Source organism: Sphaerodactylus townsendi, linkage group LG15, assembly GCF_021028975.2.
Source record: "Sphaerodactylus townsendi isolate TG3544 linkage group LG15, MPM_Stown_v2.3, whole genome shotgun sequence".
NCBI classification, from domain to species: Eukaryota; Metazoa; Chordata; class Lepidosauria; order Squamata; family Sphaerodactylidae; genus Sphaerodactylus; species Sphaerodactylus townsendi.
The window spans coordinates 29,756,240-29,778,269 of record NC_059439.1 but is presented as its reverse complement, the minus strand read 5'-3'; the positions used below and the strand labels follow the sequence as shown (position 1 = coordinate 29,778,269).

The 22,030-nt window shown below is 61.0% G+C and overlaps 1 protein-coding gene across 1 annotated transcript; it reads right to left on the bottom strand.

Annotated features, from left to right (window-relative positions):
* Nucleotides 1-3,402: 3,402 nt before the first annotated feature.
* On the bottom strand, nucleotides 3,403-16,596 carry RASIP1 (Ras interacting protein 1; the record flags this gene model as incomplete). The annotated part of the gene is made up of 8 exons (XM_048516731.1): nucleotides 3,403-3,772; nucleotides 5,431-5,578; nucleotides 7,269-7,435; nucleotides 9,408-9,648; nucleotides 10,008-10,123; nucleotides 11,911-12,062; nucleotides 13,669-13,706; nucleotides 15,934-16,596. Coding segments are annotated over 8 exons (1,725 nt in total), but the record flags the coding sequence as incomplete, so codon positions are not given.
* Between the last annotated feature and the right edge of the window lie 5,434 nt (nucleotides 16,597-22,030).

Below are 22,030 nucleotides of genomic sequence, written 5' to 3'. Positions count from 1 at the left end.
CTGCCCCCTGCTTCGAGCCCTGCCCCTTAGCACCCCCGCCCCCCCAGCTCACCTTCCTCGGGAGCCCAACCAGAGCAAAATGGGTGTGGGTGTGTGAAAGGGAGCGCCTGAAAATGCAGATGTGTCCTAAACTTGCGTCTGCCTCAGGAAGTTTAGGAGGATTAAGTGTCACTAGAAGCAACACTGACCCTTCGTGGTGGGTGTGAAAGAACGGCCCCTTCCGCACAGGCAGAATAATGCACTTCCAATCCACTTTCACAACTCTCTGCAAGTGGATTTGGCTATTCCGCACAGTAAAATCCAGCTGCAAAGTGCATTGGAAGTGGATTGAAAGCGCATTATTCTGCATGTGCGGAAGGGGCCAAATAAGACTTTCCACCACCCCTCCCCCTTGCACTATTGGGTTGCACAAATTGTGCAGTGAGGCTGGGAAAGCAAGCCTAGCAGAATCAGTCTAGGGTGTCAACAGGGTGTATTGGGGGGGTCGGTGTGTGAATGCCAGAGAGAGAGATTGTTTGTATGTACCATTTTTGACAAACTGGCTTTTTGTGAGACACAAAAATGTGAGACTTTTTGCACACGCAATTAACACATGCTCATAGACAATCCTGCACTTTAAAGTGAAAAATGGCAAGGGGTCCTTCCGTCTCTGAGGCTGTGCCCGTCCTTTGTTTGCCAGCACAAATGCGTTGATAGATTGTGTCTGAGAAAGAGGGAAGGCGCATGAGCCCCGTGCCATGCCTAACAACCGGCAGAATGCTAATTTTATGTATGCCCCCCCCCCCGAGGTGGGATCCAGCAGGTTCTCACAGGTTCCCGAGAGTAGGTTACTAATTATTTGTGTGTGCCGAGAGGGGGTTACTAATTGGTGATTTTGCCACGTGATTTTTGCCTTAGTTACGCCCCTCCTCTCAGCAGTAGCGCGCAGAACTTGAAGCAGTCTAGCAGGAGGTGCACCGGCATGCGTGGCAGCCTGCGCCTACGTGCATTCGTTTCCCACCCAAGGACCGGCGCAGCGGCTGCGTCCTTGCCACAGCCCCGCCCAGCAATGCCCTGCCCCCGGAATGCCCGACCACGCCCCTGTCGTGCCCCACCCAGCCCCATTGGCGCTACGCCACTGTTTGAATCCCACCACCATGGGAACCTGTTACTAAAATTTTTGGATCCCACCACTGCCCCTCCCCCCCGAAACTGACCAGTACAGCACCAGCCATGCGTAAAGGAACACTCCCTTGCATATCTCAGTAAAAAGGTTCTCAGGTTTAAAAAGTTCTTTGATGCGGGGCCTGTAAGGCAGAGTTGTTCCGCCAGGTTTTTGGACGAGGCCCGAGACCGAAATCTTAATTTTTATTCTTAATTGTATTGTTGCCGGCCCTAAATCTTTAATCCCCCAGTTGCTATATATGGCATCTGTTACTGGTCTATTTTAGCTCCGATTTGAACTTTTTAAAATGTATTTAGATTTTTAGACTGGGTTTTAATTATTACAATCTTTTCAATTGTTTATTTAACTGAATTTTATATGTTGTCGATTGTTGCAAGCCGCGCGTAGAGAGGGTGGCATATAAATCAAATTAAATTAAAAATATGGAAGGTGGCAGGACTTTCTGGGTCTGAGATTCCGAAGCCCCTCCTGGTTTAGACCACTCGTATGACTCAAGGAGCAGCAGTGGCGTAGGAGGTTAAGAGCTCGTGTATCTAATCTGGAGGAACCGGGTTTGATTCCCAGCTCTGCTGCCTGAGCTGTGGAGGCTTATCTGGGGAATTCAGATTAGCCTGTGCACTCCCACACACGCCAGCTGGGTGACCTTGGGCTAGTCACAGTTCTTCTGAGCTCTCTCAGCCCCACCCACCTCACAGGGTGTTTGTTGTGAGGGGGGAAGGGCAAGGAGATTGTAAGCCCCTTTGCGTCTCCTGCAGGAGAGAAAGGGGGGATATAAATCCAAACTACTCCTCCTCCTCCTCCTCTTCTCCTCCTCCTCCTCCTCCTTCTCCTCCTCCTCCTCCTTCTCCTTCAAAAAAAGGCAGCCTTTAAGCGTATGAGGTAGAAAGTAAAACAGTGGCTAATCCGCATGGGCCAAAAACAGCGGTGTGAAAATGGTTTAAAACACTGCAAAAGTGTTTACACCGTTTTCACACCATTTTCACACCACTGTTTTTGGCCCATGCGGAATCCGCCTATATCTGTGGACACAGAGCAAGTGAGGTTTTCTGTATGAGAACGGGAGTTGTTTGTAACACTTCTGGAGATAAATGCAAATTTATGCTTGCAGTGTGTTTGTTAGGGAAGAGGAGATGCCGGGGGGGAGGGGAGGGGGGGAGGGATGGGGAAAATATGCTTTTCCTGCTCCCGTGCAATCTCCCGAATTCCAGATTCTCCTGGCCTGACTGAGAAATCCCTCGGGTTGCTCCAAAACCAGCCTCTGGCTCTGGGTTTGATCCCTTTCGCTGGGAGATCTGCACCGTGGTTGGTAGTCGTGAGCCGGATGAGCTCATAGGTCTTTCCCAGGCTCAGATTTCAAAGATTAATTTCAGGAGCAGCCGTGGGCCTGACGCTGTCGACAAAGATAGCACTTGTGGTCTGGGACAATGGACAGAGGCACGTCCCAGTGACACCAAAGGCCTGGGTGGAAGACACCAGAAGCCCTGGCTCCCAACCCCCATGCATCCCAGAATGTCACAGTCACACACAGACAATGTTCACCACATCGGTGCAGCTGCAGAGAGGACCGGTTCTATCCCTCTCTTCCAATATCCTCTCTTCTGGCAGGATGTATAGAACGGAGTTGGAAGAGACCCCAAGGGCCATCAAGTCCAGCCCTCTGCAATGCAGGAACACACCATCAAAGCACTCCTGGCAGATGGCCACCCATCTCCAAAGACCTCCAAAGGAGGAGACTCCACCACACTCCAAGGCAGTGCATTTCACTGTCGAACAGCCCTTAGGCCCATGGTGGCGAACCTTTGGCACTCCAGATGTTATGGACTACAATTCCCATCACCCCCTGCCATCATGGCCAATTGGTTCGCCACCACTGGTTCGCCACCACTGCCTTAGGCACTGTCAGGAAGTTTTTCCTAATGTTTAGATGGAGTCTCTTTTCCTGCACCTTGAACCCATGACTCCTGGTCCTGGTCTCTGGAGCAGCAGAAAAGAAGCTTGCTCCCACACCAACATGGCAACCCTTCAAATATCTAAACATGGCTGTCATTCACCTCTTAACCTTCTCTCCACCAAACTAAAAACCCCAGCTCCCTAATACTCTCCTCATAGAGCATAGATTCCAGACCTTTTACCATTTTGGTTGCTCTCCTCTAAACCTGTTCCAGCTTGTCAATATCCTTCTTCAATCCTATTCTTGAATAGGGTTTGGTAGGATTACATTGAGATTATCGGCCCAGTTTCCTGGTTTCAATGAATAATTTTATTCATTTTTATCCACCCCACATCAGCCAAGCCAAACAGTTTGAGGTTCTTCCGCCTCTTCCAAAACCCACTGGGCAAAATGTTCTGAGAAAGGCTTCCTGAGAACCTGAAACCATCTTGAACGTTGGTGCCGTCGCCCCTGTTGTCACTGACTGGCATCCAGGCCGTAGACTGCCCTTTGGTTGGCTGGGAGGGATTCGCGCTCCAGCTCCCACAGAAAACGACGCAGGCGCACAAGTTGGCGATGGAGGCCGTCATCGGACACGGGCTCGGAGAGACGCAAGCGGAAACCGTCGCAAGGAAGGATCAAGGGCGGGTGGTCCGTGAAACTCTCAAATATATCGCCTGGGATGTGAGAAGGAAGAACCACTTGGTTTATAAAAGTAGATATTTTAGCATTCTGAGCAGAGTATTAAAAGCCTTCATGGCCAGAATCAGCAGGTGGTTGTGGGTTTTCCAGGCTGTGTGGTCTTGAACTGGCATTTCGCCCACATCTTTGACTGGTATCTTTGGAGCCATGATTCAGAGAGAAACACATCTTACCATGACATGTCTCTGAAGACGCCAGCTATAGATGTGGGCAAAATGTTAGAGGCAAAAATTGCCAGACCATGGCCAAAAAGACGAAAAATAATAATTGGGATTTATATCTCCCTTTTCTCTCCTGTAAGGAGACTCAAAGGGGCTTACAATCTGCTTCCCCCCCCTCCCACAACAAACACCCTGAGAGATGAGTGGGGCTGATAGAGCTCCAAAGAACTGTGACTAGCCCAAGGTCACCCAGGTGGGGTGTGTGGGAGTGCACAAGCTAATCTAGTTCCCCAGATACCCCTCCACGGCTCAAGTGGCAGAGCAGGGAATCAAACCTGGTTGCCCAGATTAGAATGCACCTGCTCTTAACCACTACGCCACGCTGGCTCTCTTATAGCCCAGAAATAGCCCAGAAAATCCACAACAGCTATTCTGAACGGAATCTGTTCCCTTTACAAAAAAACAAAACAAAACAATTAAACACACACAATTAGAATTCTCGAACTCTGCACTTTCTCAGATTGCTGTCCTGAGCAGCTGTGCCAGTAGCTCTATCCTCATTTGACCCTCGCCACACCCTCTGTTAAGTACTTAGGAGACATTAGAAGCCCATTTTTAGCAAGAGGGACCAAATGCATCCATATTCCATTTCACTTGTTGGGGTGGGGGAGAAATGATGGAGCTCAAAAGAGAAAACTAGGGATTAGGGTTGGAATAGCGCAGAGATTCCTTCCCGGCAGTGGAATGTGAAGAAGAAGAAGAAGAAGAAGAAGAAGAAGAAGAAGAAGAAGAAGAAGAAGAAGAAGAAGAAGAAGAAGAAGAAGAAGAAGAAGAAGAAGAAGAAGAAGAAGAAGAAGAAGAAGAAGAAGAAGAAGAAGAAGAAGAAGAAGAAGAAGAAGAAGAAGAAGAAGAAGAAGAAGAAGAAGAAGAAGAAGAAGAAGAAGAAGAATCCCTGTTCTGCCACTTGAGCTGTGGGGGTTTGATTCCCCGCTCTGCCACTTGAGCTGTGGAGGCTTATTTGGTGAACTAGATTAGCTTGTGCGCTCCAACACACGCCAGCTGAGTGACCTTGGGCTAGTCACAGTCCTTCGGAGCTCTCTCAGCCCCACCCACCTCACAGGGTGTTTGTTGATGGGGGGGAGGGCAAGGAGATTATCAGCCCCTTTGAGTCTCCTTACAGGAGAGAAAGGGGGGTATAAATCCAACCTCTTCTTCTTGGTGATACCTAGAGACAGTAAGAAACTATGCAGCAGAGGAAAAGAAGTCTTATTGGTCAGGTGACCAGGGATAACTATATCTTACTCTCACAGAAAGAAGTGCTTACGAGATTCCCCAACCGAGGGAAATTTCACCTGCTGAATTTCTGCCTGCACAGAACCTCTGCCAGAAATAAAACCAACAGCAATTATAAGCAAGGGGGGGTGACAAAGATTGGAGGGGGGAGATTGGGAATCAGGGGTTTCCTCACTCACTGTGTGCAATCTCGTTTCTTTCCTCTTCTGGCGGGTCCCAGCTCTCGGGCGCCAGGCGGCCTGGTCCCAGCTGATAATTCCTGAGCACGTGCTGGAGCTGGGCTGGGAGCAGGGCTGGGTAGTCATTTCTCAGGCGGGACCAAGATGCCTGCGTAGGAAGAAGAAGAAGAAGAAGAAGAGTTTGGGTTTATATCCCCCCTTTCTCTCCTGCAGGAGACTCAAAGGGGCTGACAATCTCCTTGCCCTTCCCCCCTCACAACAAACACCCTGTGAGGTGGGTGGGGCTGAGAGAGCTCCGAGAAGCTGTGACTAGTCCAAGGTCACCCAGCTGGCGTGTGTGGGAGTGCACAAGCTAATCTGAATTCCCCAGAGAAGCCTCCACAGCTCAGGCGGCAGAGCTGGGAATCAAACCCAGTTCCTCCAGATTAGATACACGAGCTCTTAACCTGCTACGCCACTGCTGCAGAAGAGCATTTAGCAAGAAGGCCCCAAGTAGGGTTTGCAAACTCTGGCTTGGGAAATTCCAGCCAGCACGGCGTAGTGGGCTTGAGCAGTGGACTCTAATCTGGAGAACCGGATTTGATTCCCCACTCCTCCACACGAGCGGCAGACTCTAATCTGGTAGACTGGGATTTGTTTCCCTGTTCCTACACGTGAAGCCTGCCGGGTGACCTTGGGCCAGTTCCAGTTCTCAAAGAACTCCCTCAGCCCCACCTACCTCACGAGGTGTCGTGGGAAGAGGAAGGGAAAGGAGCTTGTAAACTGCTTTGAGACTCCTTAGGGTTGAGAAAAGTGGGGTATAAATCGAAAATCCTCTTCCTGGAGATTTGGCGGGGGAGAGCGGAGCCTGAGGAGGGCAGTTTGGGGAGGGGAAGGACTTTAATGGGGTATAATGCCGTAGAGTCCACCTTACAAAGCAGCCATTTTCTGCAGGTGAGCAGATCAATCACCTGGAGCTTTGCTGTAATAGTGGGGGATTGCCAGCCAAAACCAGGAGTTTGGCAACCCAAGCCCTAACCCAGCTCGGAATGCTGAAATAACGGTCTCTCTCGTCTTGCAGTGGTGAAGGTATGAGCAGCAGAGGCATTGTGGTTAAGAGCCGGTGCACTCTACTCTGGAGAACCGAGTTCGATTCCCCGCTCTGCCACTTGAGCTGTGGAGGCTTATCTGGTTCACCAGATTAGCTTGTGCACTCCAACACATGCCAGCTGGGTAACTCTGGGCCAGTCATGGTTCTTTGGAGCTCTCTCAGCCCCACCCACCTCACAGGGTGTTTGTTGTGGGGGGAAAAGGAGAATGTAAGCCACTTTGAGTCTCCTTACAGGAGAGAAAGGGGGGAATATAAATCTAAACTCCTCTTCTTCTATTTTCTGTCCCCAAAGTAAAAAGAAGGGCCAAAAACTGAATTAAAAGAACATTGATTAAACATGTGACTTTTGGCTTGAGCAGGGGGCTTAGGCACGGGGCAGCTAGAAACTTAAACAAATTGCTTTGGAAACCAATAACAAAACCAACACTTAAATCATGGAAATAAGCAGGGTCTCTGTATTAGACATCTTCAGGTCTCATCCGGACCCGGGCAACCCTACTCACTTTCCGTACCTGGGCCCTGATGGTAGAATGCAAAGTGACAAATCAGACGATTCATTAAAAAAATAAAATAAACAAAAAGGACAGCCAGCTCATCCTCCTTTCCAGACCCCCAGACTGTGTTCTTCAGGAGGCAAAAGGGCAACAAACATCTGTGCCTTTTTGCTCTTGCCGGAGCCGCCAGCTGTTTCCAGATCTGGGCTCCCGTCCCTTTCAAGTCTCAAGAGGGTCAAGGCCCGCCTGTTCACCTGCAGCAAGCTGTTTTTGGGCACGCAGAGCAAGTTGGCCGTGGTGCTCAGCTTGCGGAAGAACTCCGTGGCGATGTCCCCAAGGCCCACGCCCTGCAGCCAGTCGAGGACAAGGTCGAGGTTCCTTTGGATTTGCACCGCCTTGGCCCACTGGAACAGGGACGTTCCTGGGGGGGAAAAGAAGGGGGGGATGTCTAAGAACAAAATCCCGAGCCATGCTTCTTGGTCCCAGCTTACATTTCCCCCCTCCCACCACGCTTTCCTGCCCATGGCTCACTCTTTGGCTCCCACACCCCCAACGCCGAGCAAGGAGCTGCCTCAGCCTGGTGATTTCCTGTCCGGTCCAGGGCAGCCCTGAACTCTGGGACACGCAGGAAACAGCCTGCTTCCGCCAGACCTAGGACAGAAAATAGGAGGAAATGTGTCTGTGTGTGGTGGTGGTGGTGGAGGGGAACACTGAATGCTCTTTCGCAAAGAACAGAGCCCGGTTCTCTCCGCTCGGTGGCCATTTTTTTGCACAAGAGGTTTAAAGCCAATCTTGCTTCAGTTAGCTCGTAAAGGGACAGTCCCGCCTCCACGGCCCAGAACGGTCATTCAAGTGAGAATAACCTTTCTCTTGCTTTTTTTCCCCCCAAAAAAGTTCAGGAATCTCACAGATGCCTCTGTAATGAAAATGCCGTCTGCACTCGCATGTATTATGTCTCGCTGCCTACACAGAGAACGCAGGCGTGCTGATTTTCAAAACACCTTGCTGTATCCCACTGGGCAGTCCGCCCTTCTCATAGAAGCTAGCAAGCGGTCTTGATCCCTACGCACTTTGTTCCTACTCTGTTAGATTCCCGTTCTGTGCCATTGGGAACCTGAGAACTATAGTTCTGTGAAATAGATCTGGGAATGGAAAATTCATAGAACCTTCATCAAATTACAGTTCCCAGCGTACTTTTAAGGGACACCGTGGTGATTGTATTAGTACAAAACCGAAAAGTAATTTTAAAACCCCTATAGGCTTGTCGAAGGCTTTCACGGCCGGATTCAACTGGTTGTTGTGGGTTTTCCGGGCTGTGTGGCCGTGGTCTGGTAGATCTTGTTCCTAACGTTTCGCCCGCATCTGTGGCTGGCATCTTCAGGGGTGTATCACAGAGAGAAGTCTGACTTGTGATGCCAGCCACAGATGCAGGTGAAACGTTAGGAACAAGATCTACCAGACCACGCACGGCCACACAACCCGGAAAACCCACAACAACCCATAAGCTTGGTCACCAGCCCTGAAGTGTATCCCAGTCTGTTTTCTGATCTCACAATCACAATAGACAATCACAATAGACCTTTATTGGCATAAGGTGTGAATATAGGCGCTAATATAGCGTGAATATAAGGCGTGAATATAGACCGTTTTTAAATTTAAAAGAGTTGTACATGTCGTCTATGAGTGATTTTACATTCTAAGATCACACTTCATTTATAAAAATATAACATAGATTTTCTGATCTGTGATCCATCTATTACATTTTTATTCTCCAGACCAGGGGTCTGCAACCTGTGGCTCTCCAGACGTTCGTGGACTACAGTTCCCATCAGCCCCTGCCAGCATGGGAATTGTAGTCCATGAAAATCTGGAGAGCCACGGGTTGCAGACCCCTGCTCCAGACAGTTCTGGCTGGGCAATGTAGTGTGCCATTTTTATCCACACAACAATTCTGCGAAGTAGCTTAGGCAGAGAAGGAATAAATGACCCAGAGTTATCCAATCAGCTTCAAAGCAGAGACTTGGTTTATGGGGAGAGATTATCTTTTTAGAGGATCTCGGAGGCTAAGTGGGTCAGCCATAGTTACTACGGAGATGAGAGCTCTCCAAGAAAGTCCTAGGCTGCTACGCATCGGCAAGCAGTGGCAAACCACCTCTTTCCTTGAAGACGCCATGATGGGAATTTCTACCACCAGCAGACTAGACTCCAAGGCAGGCCTCTCTCTCTCTCTAGGCCCCAGTCCTACCCCTAACTATCTGGGAATTCGGATTCCACTAACCATGATCTCCACTTCATTAAAAACTGGACTGTTTCCGAAGACTGAACAGTCTCGTTGCCAATCCCCCGCTTCCTAATTTTGCCCTCACCCCAAGAAGTATGTGGTCTAGACCCACCTCTCTCCATGAGGGTGTTGAAGAGCGAGGCGTTGGAGAAGAAGAAGAGGTATCCGAAGGTCTGCGAAACGAGGTCCGGGTGCAAGTCACAATCGCGGGTCAGTTCGAGCGTCGCCTGGTAGATGGCCAGAGTCCCGCGGATCCCCTCCGGCATGCTGCTGAGCTCTGGCCCGTGGGACAGGTCAGCTGCAGCCATGAAGGGGTTACTGTCCAGTAACGCAGGGAGAGCGGAATATAGCGTCTGCCGGGTAGAGAAAGGGGTTAGAAACTCAGACTGTGGCAAAAAGCAGGCAGGGGCATACCTCCCAGGGGGACATATGGGGTCAAATGTCTGGGGGCTGCAAATATGTAGTCACGTGGGGGGCGGAAAATCGGCCCCCACGCCCCTCCTCCTTCCCTCCGGGTCCATACACTGACTTCAAGACCTGGTGCAAAAAAGGTTGTTTGGTTGTGTTGGGGGAGGGCGGCCACCCATACAGGGGGGAGGGCGCGGAAAACTCAGATTTTGCACCGGGCTACATTTTCCCTAGATACACCTCTGAAGGAAGGCCAGGGGGTGAAAAGGTGGGATGCCCGTCATCATCAGGGTGTAACACTCACCTTAGTGAGGTAGTACACAGACTGCTGGAACGTGGACATGATAACCTCATCCAAGACAGCCATCGCCTCGTCACACGTCTCCAGATCACTGGAGAGCAAAGCATTGTGGGAAACTCCTGCAAGGATGATTACAGGGAGAATCTGAAGGGAGACCTTCACTGCGAACTGGTTCATAAGAACATAAGAACAAGCCAGCTGGTTCAGACCAGAGTCCATCTAGTCCAGCTCTCTGCTACTCGCAGTGGCCCACCAGGTGCCTTTGGGAGCTCACATGCAGGATGTGAAAGCAATGGCCTTCTGCGGCTGCTGTTGCTCCCGAGCACCTGGACTGTTAAGGCATTTGCAATCTCAGATCGATCAAGATTAGTAGCCATAGATCGACTTCTCCTCCATAAATCTGTCCAAGCCCCTTTTAAAGCTATCCAGGTTAGTAGCCATCACCACCTCCTGTGGTTCAACATTCTTTCTTTTTCCGCAGGAAACCCTGAGAACTTTAGTTCTATCAGCTAGGCTAAAGATCACTAGCAGAAAATTATTGGCACCCGCGTCAGATTATAATCGCCAGGATTCTTGGGGAAAGTATAACTCACTAAGAATTGTTACTACTGTGCGAAGAAGAGAATAATAAGAGTTTAGATTTATATTCCCTCTTTCTCTCCTGTAAGGAGACTCAAAGGGGCTTACAAACTCCTCCCCTTCCCCAACAAACACCCTGTGAGGTGTGTGGGGCTGAGAGAGCCCCAAAGAACTGTGATTAGCCAAAGGTCACCCAGCTAGCATGTGTTGGAGTGCACAGGCTAATCTGGTTCACCAGATATGCCACAGCTCAAGCATCAGAGTGGGGAATCAAACCCGTTTCTCCAGATTAGAGTGCACTTGTTCTTATCCACTGCACCATCTTTATATGTTTTAGTGTATTATTGTTTATTATAATTTTATGAATTCCAAATCCATTGTTCTGTACTGTTGTCACCGGTGTGAGCCCACTGTGGCACGGGACAGAGGGAGAAAAATCAGATAATACAGATGCCATTTTTGCTATCAAAACACATCTGTCCTATGGCAACCCTTGATGGGATTTTCTAGGCGTTCAGAGGTGGTTTGCCACTGTCTGCCTTCATGTCATGGCTCTGGTCTTCCTTGGAGGTCTCCCAACTAAATATCAACCCTGCCCACTTTCTGATGAGATCAGGTTAGCCTGGGCTATTCTGGTCAGGCCACAGATGCCCACACAGCAGATTTCCAGTCCCCTGTTCTGTAGGAAATCTACGAGCTTCTCCTGTTCTTCTGGCCTTTCCAGAAAACCCAGGAATCCTAGCCCTGTCCCCCAACACCATCATTTCCTGGAGAAACTCAAGGAATCCTGCCTTTTAGGCAGTGGCGTAGCACCAAGAGGACAGGGGTGCACAACACACCGGCGCGTGCTGGTGCGGGGGCATGGAGTGGCATTCTGGGGTGTGGCGGGGTGGGCGGGGCAGGGGCGCAGGGCACACGCTTGCCCCAGGCGCAGTTTCCCCTCACTCTGACCCTGCAGTGGCGTAGGAGGTTAAGAGCTCGTGTATCTAATCTGGAGGAACCGGGTTTGATTCCCAGCTCTGCCGCCTGAGCTGTGGAGGCTTATCTGGGGAATTCAGATTAGCCTGTACACTCCCACACACGCCAGCTGGGTGACCTTGGGCTAGTCACAGCTTCTCGGAGCTCTCTCAGTCCCACCTACCTCACAGGGTGTTTGTTGTGAGGGGGGAAGGGAAAGGAGATTGTAAGCCCCTTTGAGTCTCCTGCAGGAGAGAAAGGGGGGATATAAATCCAAACTCCTCTTCTTCTTCTTCTTTTAGGCCCTCCAACAGCATATTGGTTTGGAACCCCTCCTCCCTACCATGACCCTAGAGACTGCAGGGCTCACCCTCCAAATCTAGGTCCTTCTCAATGTCCAAGACCCTCTTCTGCACCAGGTTGAGCAGCTCCATAGAGTTCGCCATCCACAGCATGAGGGGGCGTAAGTCAGCAGCCACTTCCTCGATGCTGAGATCGTCCGCCTCGCCTTTGTCTTGCCGGCTGTGAGGATCAGACAGAAGGAGGCTGGATTAATGGGGGTGTGTGTGAGAGAGGGGGTCATCCCACCTGCCTCGGAGCAGCAGCTGCTTTGGGCTGGGGTGTAACAATGACAGCTGGGCTGGATTTTTGGAATTCAGTCCATTCTGCACGTTTTCAGAGTTCACACAGAGTTCAGAGTTTCTTGACGCTTGTGAACTTGGTACCCGGAGAATCGGGTCTCACTTGGTTACTTGGGGATTTACAATTTGCCTTTCTCCGTGCCCCACTGGACACAAAGGGCTTTCTAATGTGCTTTCTGGAAAATGATGAATCCTTGATATTTTAAAGAACCTTTCAGGACAAATCCATATTCTGTGCAGTGTATGTGTTAACCATTTGCTTCCTGCAGTCCTGACATCTTCCAACAGGACGGAGAATATTGTTTTCCCTGCCTTCATTCATTATTTTACATAAGAGACAAAATGCACATCTTCCCCTAGAGCTATGCATTATTCCTCCCCTCCAACAGCAGAACACAAATGTATCCTGAGTTTGTTTGTTTGTTTGTTTTGGTAATGAATAAAAACAAGGGGGCTGTGGGCCTCTTCTGGTCTGCCATTGAAAGGCGGAAATGCAATGATTTGGTCCAGACATTATGAGAAAACATGATTTAATCGAACCAGTTTAATTGTAAATATGATTTAATTGAACTCCACCAACTAATGTATTGGGGTGCTGTGTGGTTTCCGGGCTGTATGGCCGTGTTCTAGCAGCATTCTCTCCTGACGTTTCGCCTGCATCTGTGGCTGGCATCTTCAGAGGATCTGTGGCTGGCATCTTCAGATGCAGGCGAAACCACACAGCACCCCAGTGATTCCGGCTGTGAAAGCCTTCGACAACTAATGTATTGTTGAAGGCTTTCACAGCCGGATTCAACTGGTTGTTGTGGGTTTTCCGGGCTGTGTGGCCGTGGTCTGCTAGACACAGCGTGTAACAGACTTCTCTTTGTGATACACCTCTGAAGATGCCAGCCGCAGATGCAGGTGAAACGGTAGGAACAAGATCTACCAGACCATGGCCACACAGCCCGGAAAGCCCACCACAATCCACCAACTAAGGTTAAATTGGAAACCTGCTCTTAACCACTTCACCATGCTGGCTAACAGAGGTGGTTTGCCTAGCAACCCTGGCATTCCTTGGAGGAATCCCATCCAAATACAAACCAAGGTTGGCCCTGCTTAGCTTCTGTTGTCTGCCATGATCAGGCTGTAAGCAATACCCAGAGCTAAAAACCAAACTGTAGAAAATCCAGCTTGGAATATAGCCATAGTGAACCCAGAAATAGGGAATGACCTGTAAGTTTGTTCACTAGTGGGCAGAATCAGCAGTTTGGGAAATAAACAACAGTTACTGTTAGCACAGTTCTAAAAATTAAAAAGACTATCCAGGTCAAGGGAAGCAGAGATATGGCCTGTGCAGCCCATCGGCCTCCGAATGTAACTTGACTTAAGACTGCCCTTGAAGTGATGTGTACTTCCAAGAGGTTGGCATCCCATCATGACCGTGCGCTATGCAGAACGGCACCTTCTCAGAGGCCAAGTATGAGACAACTTCAGCTCTCACTCACTTTTCTGGCTGGCGATCTCCGATCTCTTTTATCTTGTCCTGGGAAGGATATCGGGGGGGGGGGGGGGAATTAATGGAGCAGACTGGAACCAACATATATTATCTTGAAATCCTTACCAGACCTGAGCTGCAGAAAAGTAAGCCTCGAAAGAGCTAATAAGGGATTCTGTTCACTTGTCTGCTGCGTGAAAACAGACATACCTGAAGGCAGAAGTAGGTGAGGGTCTTTTGGCTGCGGGGTGAACGTTGCATTCTCCCTCCCCCACTTTGGTTTCTGTAAAAACATATCCACAACTCCTGGATGAACTCCTGTTGCCTTTCCACCACCTGTGGTCAGAGGTGTATCTAGGGCAGTGGTGGCGAACCAATTGGCCATGCTGGAAGGGGCTGATGGGAATTGTAGTCCATAACATCTGGAGTGCCAAAGGTTCGCCACCACAGATCTAGGGAAAATGTAGCCTGGTGCAAAATCTGAGTTTTCCGCCACCCCTCCGCCCCCGTATATGCGGCCACCCTCCCCCACCACAACCAAACAACAGGTTTTTTGCACCAGGTCTTGAAGTCAGTGTATGGACCCAGAGGGAAGGAGGAGATATGTGTGTGTGTGGGGTGTGTGTGTGATTTTCTACCCCCCACCCCCATGCAACTAAATGACCACAGCCTGGGGACATTTGACTTATTTGTCCCCCTGGGCGGTACTCCCCTGCCTGTGGTTCAGGTGAACTACCTGCCCATTTCCATTTGTCCATCAAGTCCTTGGCATGTTTAGTGGATCATGTTTGTTGGTTGCATTTTTGAAGCTTTCTTACACACTTTAAAAATGTTTTTATCTACCTCTAGAAGAAGAAGAAGAGTTTGGATTTACACCCCACCTTTCTCTCCTGAAAGGAGACTCAAAGTGACTTACAAGCTCCTTTCCCTTCCTCTCCCCACAACAGACACCTGGTGAGGTAGGTGGGGCTGAGAGAGTTCTGAGAGAACTGTGGCTAGCCCAAGGTCACCCAGCAGGAATGTAGAGTCCGGAAACACCTCTGGTTCACCAGATAAGCCTCCGCCGCTCAGGTGGAGGAGTGGGGAATCAAACCCGGTTCTCCAGATTGGAACCTACCTGCTCTTAACCACGACACCACGCTGGGGGGAGCATAGTAGGCATGAAGACTACTTATGGGAAGTTAGGAGGCATTTAGAGGACAGAAATGTTTATCTACCTTTAGATACTGACCCCCTCCCTCATATCCAGAGACTGATAAACACAGTAATTGATGAGAGTGGGTTATTAGAAACAAACCTTGTGTGTGTTCACACGTGTGATACCCTTGGGTGCAGAGTGGGTTGGTTGACTAATGTGCAGCGCACCAGAGGCGTAGGGAGGGAAAATGGCACCTGGGGCAACACCTGCTCTGGGTGCCCCCTCCCACTGCACCCCACTTACCTTAGCCAGCAGGGTTGGTCCCGGGCAGCCTGGCAGGGCCGGGCCAAGGGGCAGCAGTGGCGTAGGAGGTTAAGAGCTCGTGTATCTAATCTGGAGGAACCGGGTTTGATTCCCAGCTCTGCCGCCTGAGCTGTGGAGGCTTATCTGGGGAATTCAGATTAGCCTATACACTCCAACACACACCAGCTGGGTGACCTTGGGCTAGTCACAGCTTCTCGGAGCTCTCTCAGCCCCACCTACCTCACAGGGTGTTTGTTGTGAGGGGGGAAGGGCAAGGAGATTGTCAGCCCCTTTGAGTCTCCTGCAGGAGAGAAAGGGGGGATATAAATCCAAACTCTTCTTCTTCCTTGGCCTGGCAACCTGGTGGGGCCGGGTTGGGCCAGGCCAAGGGGGGAAGGAATAAGGTTTGGGGGCAATTTTCTGCCCCCCACATGACTGAATGGCCGCCCCCCGGGACATTTGTCCCCAGGTTGCCCTGTGGAAACTTTGCCTCTGCAGCGCACCCGCCCCCAATGGTCAGCCCACCTGGCAACCCGAGGTGCGAGAGGACAATCCTGGGACCAGGGAGGCTAAGCAGGAATAAGAGCTAAGCAGGAATAAGAGCTAAGCAGGAATAAAGCTAAGCAGGAATAAAGCTAAGCAGGAATAAAAGCTAAGCAGGAAAAAAAGCTAAGCAGGAATAAAAGCTAAGCAGGAAAAAAAGCTAAGCAGGAATAAAAGCTAAGCAGGAAAAAAAGCTAAGCAGGAATAAAAGCTAAGCAGGAAAAAAGCTAAGCAGGAATAAAAGCTAAGCAGGAATAAAAGAGCCCGAAACAAGCTGTGGTTGTCACTTACCCAAACAGCCTCCTTGACCAGCTGAGCGATCCTGGCGATCAACCTGGGCAAGTGACCTGGTTCCAGCTCCCGAGCAGCGTGTTCCAGACAGAGCCCAAAGAGGAAGGCCGGGCCCAGCCTGCAGCCGGGAGTTTCCTGGAGCCGGACAATCTCCGCCAGCAGGGCCTCTTGCTCCTGGGGCCGGTAACGCAGCTGCGGCTCTCTGCTCTTGAGATAGGCCCGGAACGCCTCCTGCCGCTCCTGCAGGGATCGGCCGCAGGCCTGGCACGCCAGAGCGCCCACCAGCCCTGGGGAGACCCATGCCTTGGGCAACCAGGCCGGGGGCGCCGGTGCCGCTCGTGGGTCCTTGTACATGAAGAGAAAATGCTGCCCCATCCCCAGCAAGTCTCCCGGGGCCAGCTCCACCTGGCGATGGACAGGGGCGCCATTGTGGGTTAAGGATGCCCCACGGAAAGGCCGCATCATCGCCGAGCCCCGGGGCTGGCTGGGGTCTGCAGGAGGCACGGAAGACACCACACAGCAGTGGCGCGGCAGGATGTCCGGGGCGCTCAGGAATGTGTCCACAAAGCTGGATTGGTCTGCGGCTGGGCGGCGTTCCGGGCGTCCGAAAATGTGTCGGCGACGGGTCATCACGTGGATCACAAACTCCTGCAAGGCGAGGGGGGGAAAAATGGAGCAACGCCAACTGAAAAGCACCCCCAGATTCCTACGTCTAGGACATAGGTGTTAAACTCGCGGCCCTCCAGATGTTATGGACTACAGTTCCCATCATCCCCTGCCAGCATCATGCTGGCAGGGGTTGATGGGAACTGTAGTCCATACCCCCCCCCACCCCCCCCCCCCCCCCCCCCCCCCCCCCCCCCCCCCCCCCCCCCCCCCCCCCCCCCCCCCCCCACCCCCCCACCCCCCCACCCCCCCCCCCCCCCCCCCCCCCCCCCCCCCCCCCCCCCCCCCCCCCCCCCTCCCCCCCCCACACCGCCCCGACCCCCCCGCCCCCCCCCCCCCCCTCCCCCCCCCCCCCCCACCCCCCCCCCCCCCCACCCCCCCCCCCCCCCACCCCCCCCCCCCCCCACCCCCCCCCCCCCCCACCCCCCCCCCCCCCCACCCCCCCCCCCCCCCACCCCCCCCCCCCCCCACCCCCCCCCCCCCCCACCCCCCCCCCCCCCCACCCCCCCCCCCCCCCACCCCCCCCCCCCCCCACCCCCCCCCCCCCCCACCCCCCCCCCCCCCCACCCCCCCCCCCCCCCACCCCCCCCCCCCCCCACCCCCCCCCCCCCCCACCCCCCCCCCCCCCCACCCCCCCCCCCCCCCACCCCCCCCCCCCCCCACCCCCCCCCCCCCCCACCCCCCCCCCCCCCCACCCCCCCCCCCCCCCACCCCCCCCCCCCCCCACCCCCCCCCCCCCCCACCCCCCCCCCCCCCCACCCCCCCCCCCCCCCACCCCCCCCCCCCCCCACCCCCCCCCCCCCCCACCCCCCCCCCCCCCCACCCCCCCCCCCCCCCACCCCCCCCCCCCCCCACCCCCCCCCCCCCCCACCCCCCCCCCCCCCCACCCCCCCCCCCCCCCACCCCCCCCCCCCCCCACCCCCCCCCCCCCCCACCCCCCCCCCCCCCCACCCCCCCCCCCCCCCACCCCCCCCCCCCCCCACCCCCCCCCCCCCCCACCCCCCCCCCCCCCCACCCCCCCCCCCCCCCACCCCCCCCCCCCCCCACCCCCCCCCCCCCCCACCCCCCCCCCCCCCCACCCCCCCCCCCCCCCACCCCCCCCCCCCCCCACCCCCCCCCCCCCCCACCCCCCCCCCCCCCCACCCCCCCCCCCCCCCACCCCCCCCCCCCCCCACCCCCCCCCCCCCCCACCCCCCCCCCCCCCCACCCCCCCCCCCCCCCACCCCCCCCCCCCCCCACCCCCCCCCCCCCCCACCCCCCCCCCCCCCCACCCCCCCCCCCCCCCACCCCCCCCCCCCCCCACCCCCCCCCCCCCCCACCCCCCCCCCCCCCCACCCCCCCCCCCCCCCACCCCCCCCCCCCCCCACCCCCCCCCCCCCCCACCCCCCCCCCCCCCCACCCCCCCCCCCCCCCACCCCCCCCCCCCCCCACCCCCCCCCCCCCCCACCCCCCCCCCCCCCCACCCCCCCCCCCCCCCACCCCCCCCCCCCCCCACCCCCCCCCCCCCCCACCCCCCCCCCCCCCCACCCCCCCCCCCCCCCACCCCCCCCCCCCCCCACCCCCCCCCCCCCCCACCCCCCCCCCCCCCCACCCCCCCCCCCCCCCACCCCCCCCCCCCCCCACCCCCCCCCCCCCCCACCCCCCCCCCCCCCCACCCCCCCCCCCCCCCACCCCCCCCCCCCCCCACCCCCCCCCCCCCCCACCCCCCCCCCCCCCCACCCCCCCCCCCCCCCACCCCCCCCCCCCCCCACCCCCCCCCCCCCCCACCCCCCCCCCCCCCCACCCCCCCCCCCCCCCACCCCCCCCCCCCCCCACCCCCCCCCCCCCCCACCCCCCCCCCCCCCCACCCCCCCCCCCCCCCACCCCCCCCCCCCCCCACCCCCCCCCCCCCCCACCCCCCCCCCCCCCCACCCCCCCCCCCCCCCACCCCCCCCCCCCCCCACCCCCCCCCCCCCCCACCCCCCCCCCCCCCCACCCCCCCCCCCCCCCACCCCCCCCCCCCCCCACCCCCCCCCCCCCCCACCCCCCCCCCCCCCCACCCCCCCCCCCCCCCACCCCCCCCCCCCCCCACCCCCCCCCCCCCCCACCCCCCCCCCCCCCCACCCCCCCCCCCCCCCACCCCCCCCCCCCCCCACCCCCCCCCCCCCCCACCCCCCCCCCCCCCCACCCCCCCCCCCCCCCACCCCCCCCCCCCCCCACCCCCCCCCCCCCCCACCCCCCCCCCCCCCCACCCCCCCCCCCCCCCACCCCCCCCCCCCCCCACCCCCCCCCCCCCCCACCCCCCCCCCCCCCCACCCCCCCCCCCCCCCACCCCCCCCCCCCCCCACCCCCCCCCCCCCCCACCCCCCCCCCCCCCCACCCCCCCCCCCCCCCACCCCCCCCCCCCCCCACCCCCCCCCCCCCCCACCCCCCCCCCCCCCCACCCCCCCCCCCCCCCACCCCCCCCCCCCCCCACCCCCCCCCCCCCCCACCCCCCCCCCCCCCCACCCCCCCCCCCCCCCACCCCCCCCCCCCCCCACCCCCCCCCCCCCCCACCCCCCCCCCCCCCCACCCCCCCCCCCCCCCACCCCCCCCCCCCCCCACCCCCCCCCCCCCCCACCCCCCCCCCCCCCCACCCCCCCCCCCCCCCACCCCCCCCCCCCCCCACCCCCCCCCCCCCCCACCCCCCCCCCCCCCCACCCCCCCCCCCCCCCACCCCCCCCCCCCCCCACCCCCCCCCCCCCCCACCCCCCCCCCCCCCCACCCCCCCCCCCCCCCACCCCCCCCCCCCCCCACCCCCCCCCCCCCCCACCCCCCCCCCCCCCCACCCCCCCCCCCCCCCACCCCCCCCCCCCCCCACCCCCCCCCCCCCCCACCCCCCCCCCCCCCCACCCCCCCCCCCCCCCACCCCCCCCCCCCCCCACCCCCCCCCCCCCCCACCCCCCCCCCCCCCCACCCCCCCCCCCCCCCACCCCCCCCCCCCCCCACCCCCCCCCCCCCCCACCCCCCCCCCCCCCCACCCCCCCCCCCCCCCACCCCCCCCCCCCCCCACCCCCCCCCCCCCCCACCCCCCCCCCCCCCCACCCCCCCCCCCCCCCACCCCCCCCCCCCCCCACCCCCCCCCCCCCCCACCCCCCCCCCCCCCCACCCCCCCCCCCCCCCACCCCCCCCCCCCCCCACCCCCCCCCCCCCCCACCCCCCCCCCCCCCCACCCCCCCCCCCCCCCACCCCCCCCCCCCCCCACCCCCCCCCCCCCCCACCCCCCCCCCCCCCCACCCCCCCCCCCCCCCACCCCCCCCCCCCCCCACCCCCCCCCCCCCCCACCCCCCCCCCCCCCCACCCCCCCCCCCCCCCACCCCCCCCCCCCCCCACCCCCCCCCCCCCCCACCCCCCCCCCCCCCCACCCCCCCCCCCCCCCACCCCCCCCCCCCCCCACCCCCCCCCCCCCCCACCCCCCCCCCCCCCCACCCCCCCCCCCCCCCACCCCCCCCCCCCCCCACCCCCCCCCCCCCCCACCCCCCCCCCCCCCCACCCCCCCCCCCCCCCACCCCCCCCCCCCCCCACCCCCCCCCCCCCCCACCCCCCCCCCCCCCCACCCCCCCCCCCCCCCACCCCCCCCCCCCCCCACCCCCCCCCCCCCCCACCCCCCCCCCCCCCCACCCCCCCCCCCCCCCACCCCCCCCCCCCCCCACCCCCCCCCCCCCCCACCCCCCCCCCCCCCCACCCCCCCCCCCCCCCACCCCCCCCCCCCCCCACCCCCCCCCCCCCCCACCCCCCCCCCCCCCCACCCCCCCCCCCCCCCACCCCCCCCCCCCCCCACCCCCCCCCCCCCCCACCCCCCCCCCCCCCCACCCCCCCCCCCCCCCACCCCCCCCCCCCCCCACCCCCCCCCCCCCCCACCCCCCCCCCCCCCCACCCCCCCCCCCCCCCACCCCCCCCCCCCCCCACCCCCCCCCCCCCCCACCCCCCCCCCCCCCCACCCCCCCCCCCCCCCACCCCCCCCCCCCCCCACCCCCCCCCCCCCCCACCCCCCCCCCCCCCCACCCCCCCCCCCCCCCACCCCCCCCCCCCCCCACCCCCCCCCCCCCCCACCCCCCCCCCCCCCCACCCCCCCCCCCCCCCACCCCCCCCCCCCCCCACCCCCCCCCCCCCCCACCCCCCCCCCCCCCCACCCCCCCCCCCCCCCACCCCCCCCCCCCCCCACCCCCCCCCCCCCCCACCCCCCCCCCCCCCCACCCCCCCCCCCCCCCACCCCCCCCCCCCCCCACCCCCCCCCCCCCCCACCCCCCCCCCCCCCCACCCCCCCCCCCCCCCACCCCCCCCCCCCCCCACCCCCCCCCCCCCCCACCCCCCCCCCCCCCCACCCCCCCCCCCCCCCACCCCCCCCCCCCCCCACCCCCCCCCCCCCCCACCCCCCCCCCCCCCCACCCCCCCCCCCCCCCACCCCCCCCCCCCCCCACCCCCCCCCCCCCCCACCCCCCCCCCCCCCCACCCCCCCCCCCCCCCACCCCCCCCCCCCCCCACCCCCCCCCCCCCCCACCCCCCCCCCCCCCCACCCCCCCCCCCCCCCACCCCCCCCCCCCCCCACCCCCCCCCCCCCCCACCCCCCCCCCCCCCCACCCCCCCCCCCCCCCACCCCCCCCCCCCCCCACCCCCCCCCCCCCCCACCCCCCCCCCCCCCCACCCCCCCCCCCCCCCACCCCCCCCCCCCCCCACCCCCCCCCCCCCCCACCCCCCCCCCCCCCCACCCCCCCCCCCCCCCACCCCCCCCCCCCCCCACCCCCCCCCCCCCCCACCCCCCCCCCCCCCCACCCCCCCCCCCCCCCACCCCCCCCCCCCCCCACCCCCCCCCCCCCCCACCCCCCCCCCCCCCCACCCCCCCCCCCCCCCACCCCCCCCCCCCCCCACCCCCCCCCCCCCCCACCCCCCCCCCCCCCCACCCCCCCCCCCCCCCACCCCCCCCCCCCCCCACCCCCCCCCCCCCCCACCCCCCCCCCCCCCCACCCCCCCCCCCCCCCACCCCCCCCCCCCCCCACCCCCCCCCCCCCCCACCCCCCCCCCCCCCCACCCCCCCCCCCCCCCACCCCCCCCCCCCCCCACCCCCCCCCCCCCCCACCCCCCCCCCCCCCCACCCCCCCCCCCCCCCACCCCCCCCCCCCCCCACCCCCCCCCCCCCCCACCCCCCCCCCCCCCCACCCCCCCCCCCCCCCACCCCCCCCCCCCCCCACCCCCCCCCCCCCCCACCCCCCCCCCCCCCCACCCCCCCCCCCCCCCACCCCCCCCCCCCCCCACCCCCCCCCCCCCCCACCCCCCCCCCCCCCCACCCCCCCCCCCCCCCACCCCCCCCCCCCCCCACCCCCCCCCCCCCCCACCCCCCCCCCCCCCCACCCCCCCCCCCCCCCACCCCCCCCCCCCCCCACCCCCCCCCCCCCCCACCCCCCCCCCCCCCCAC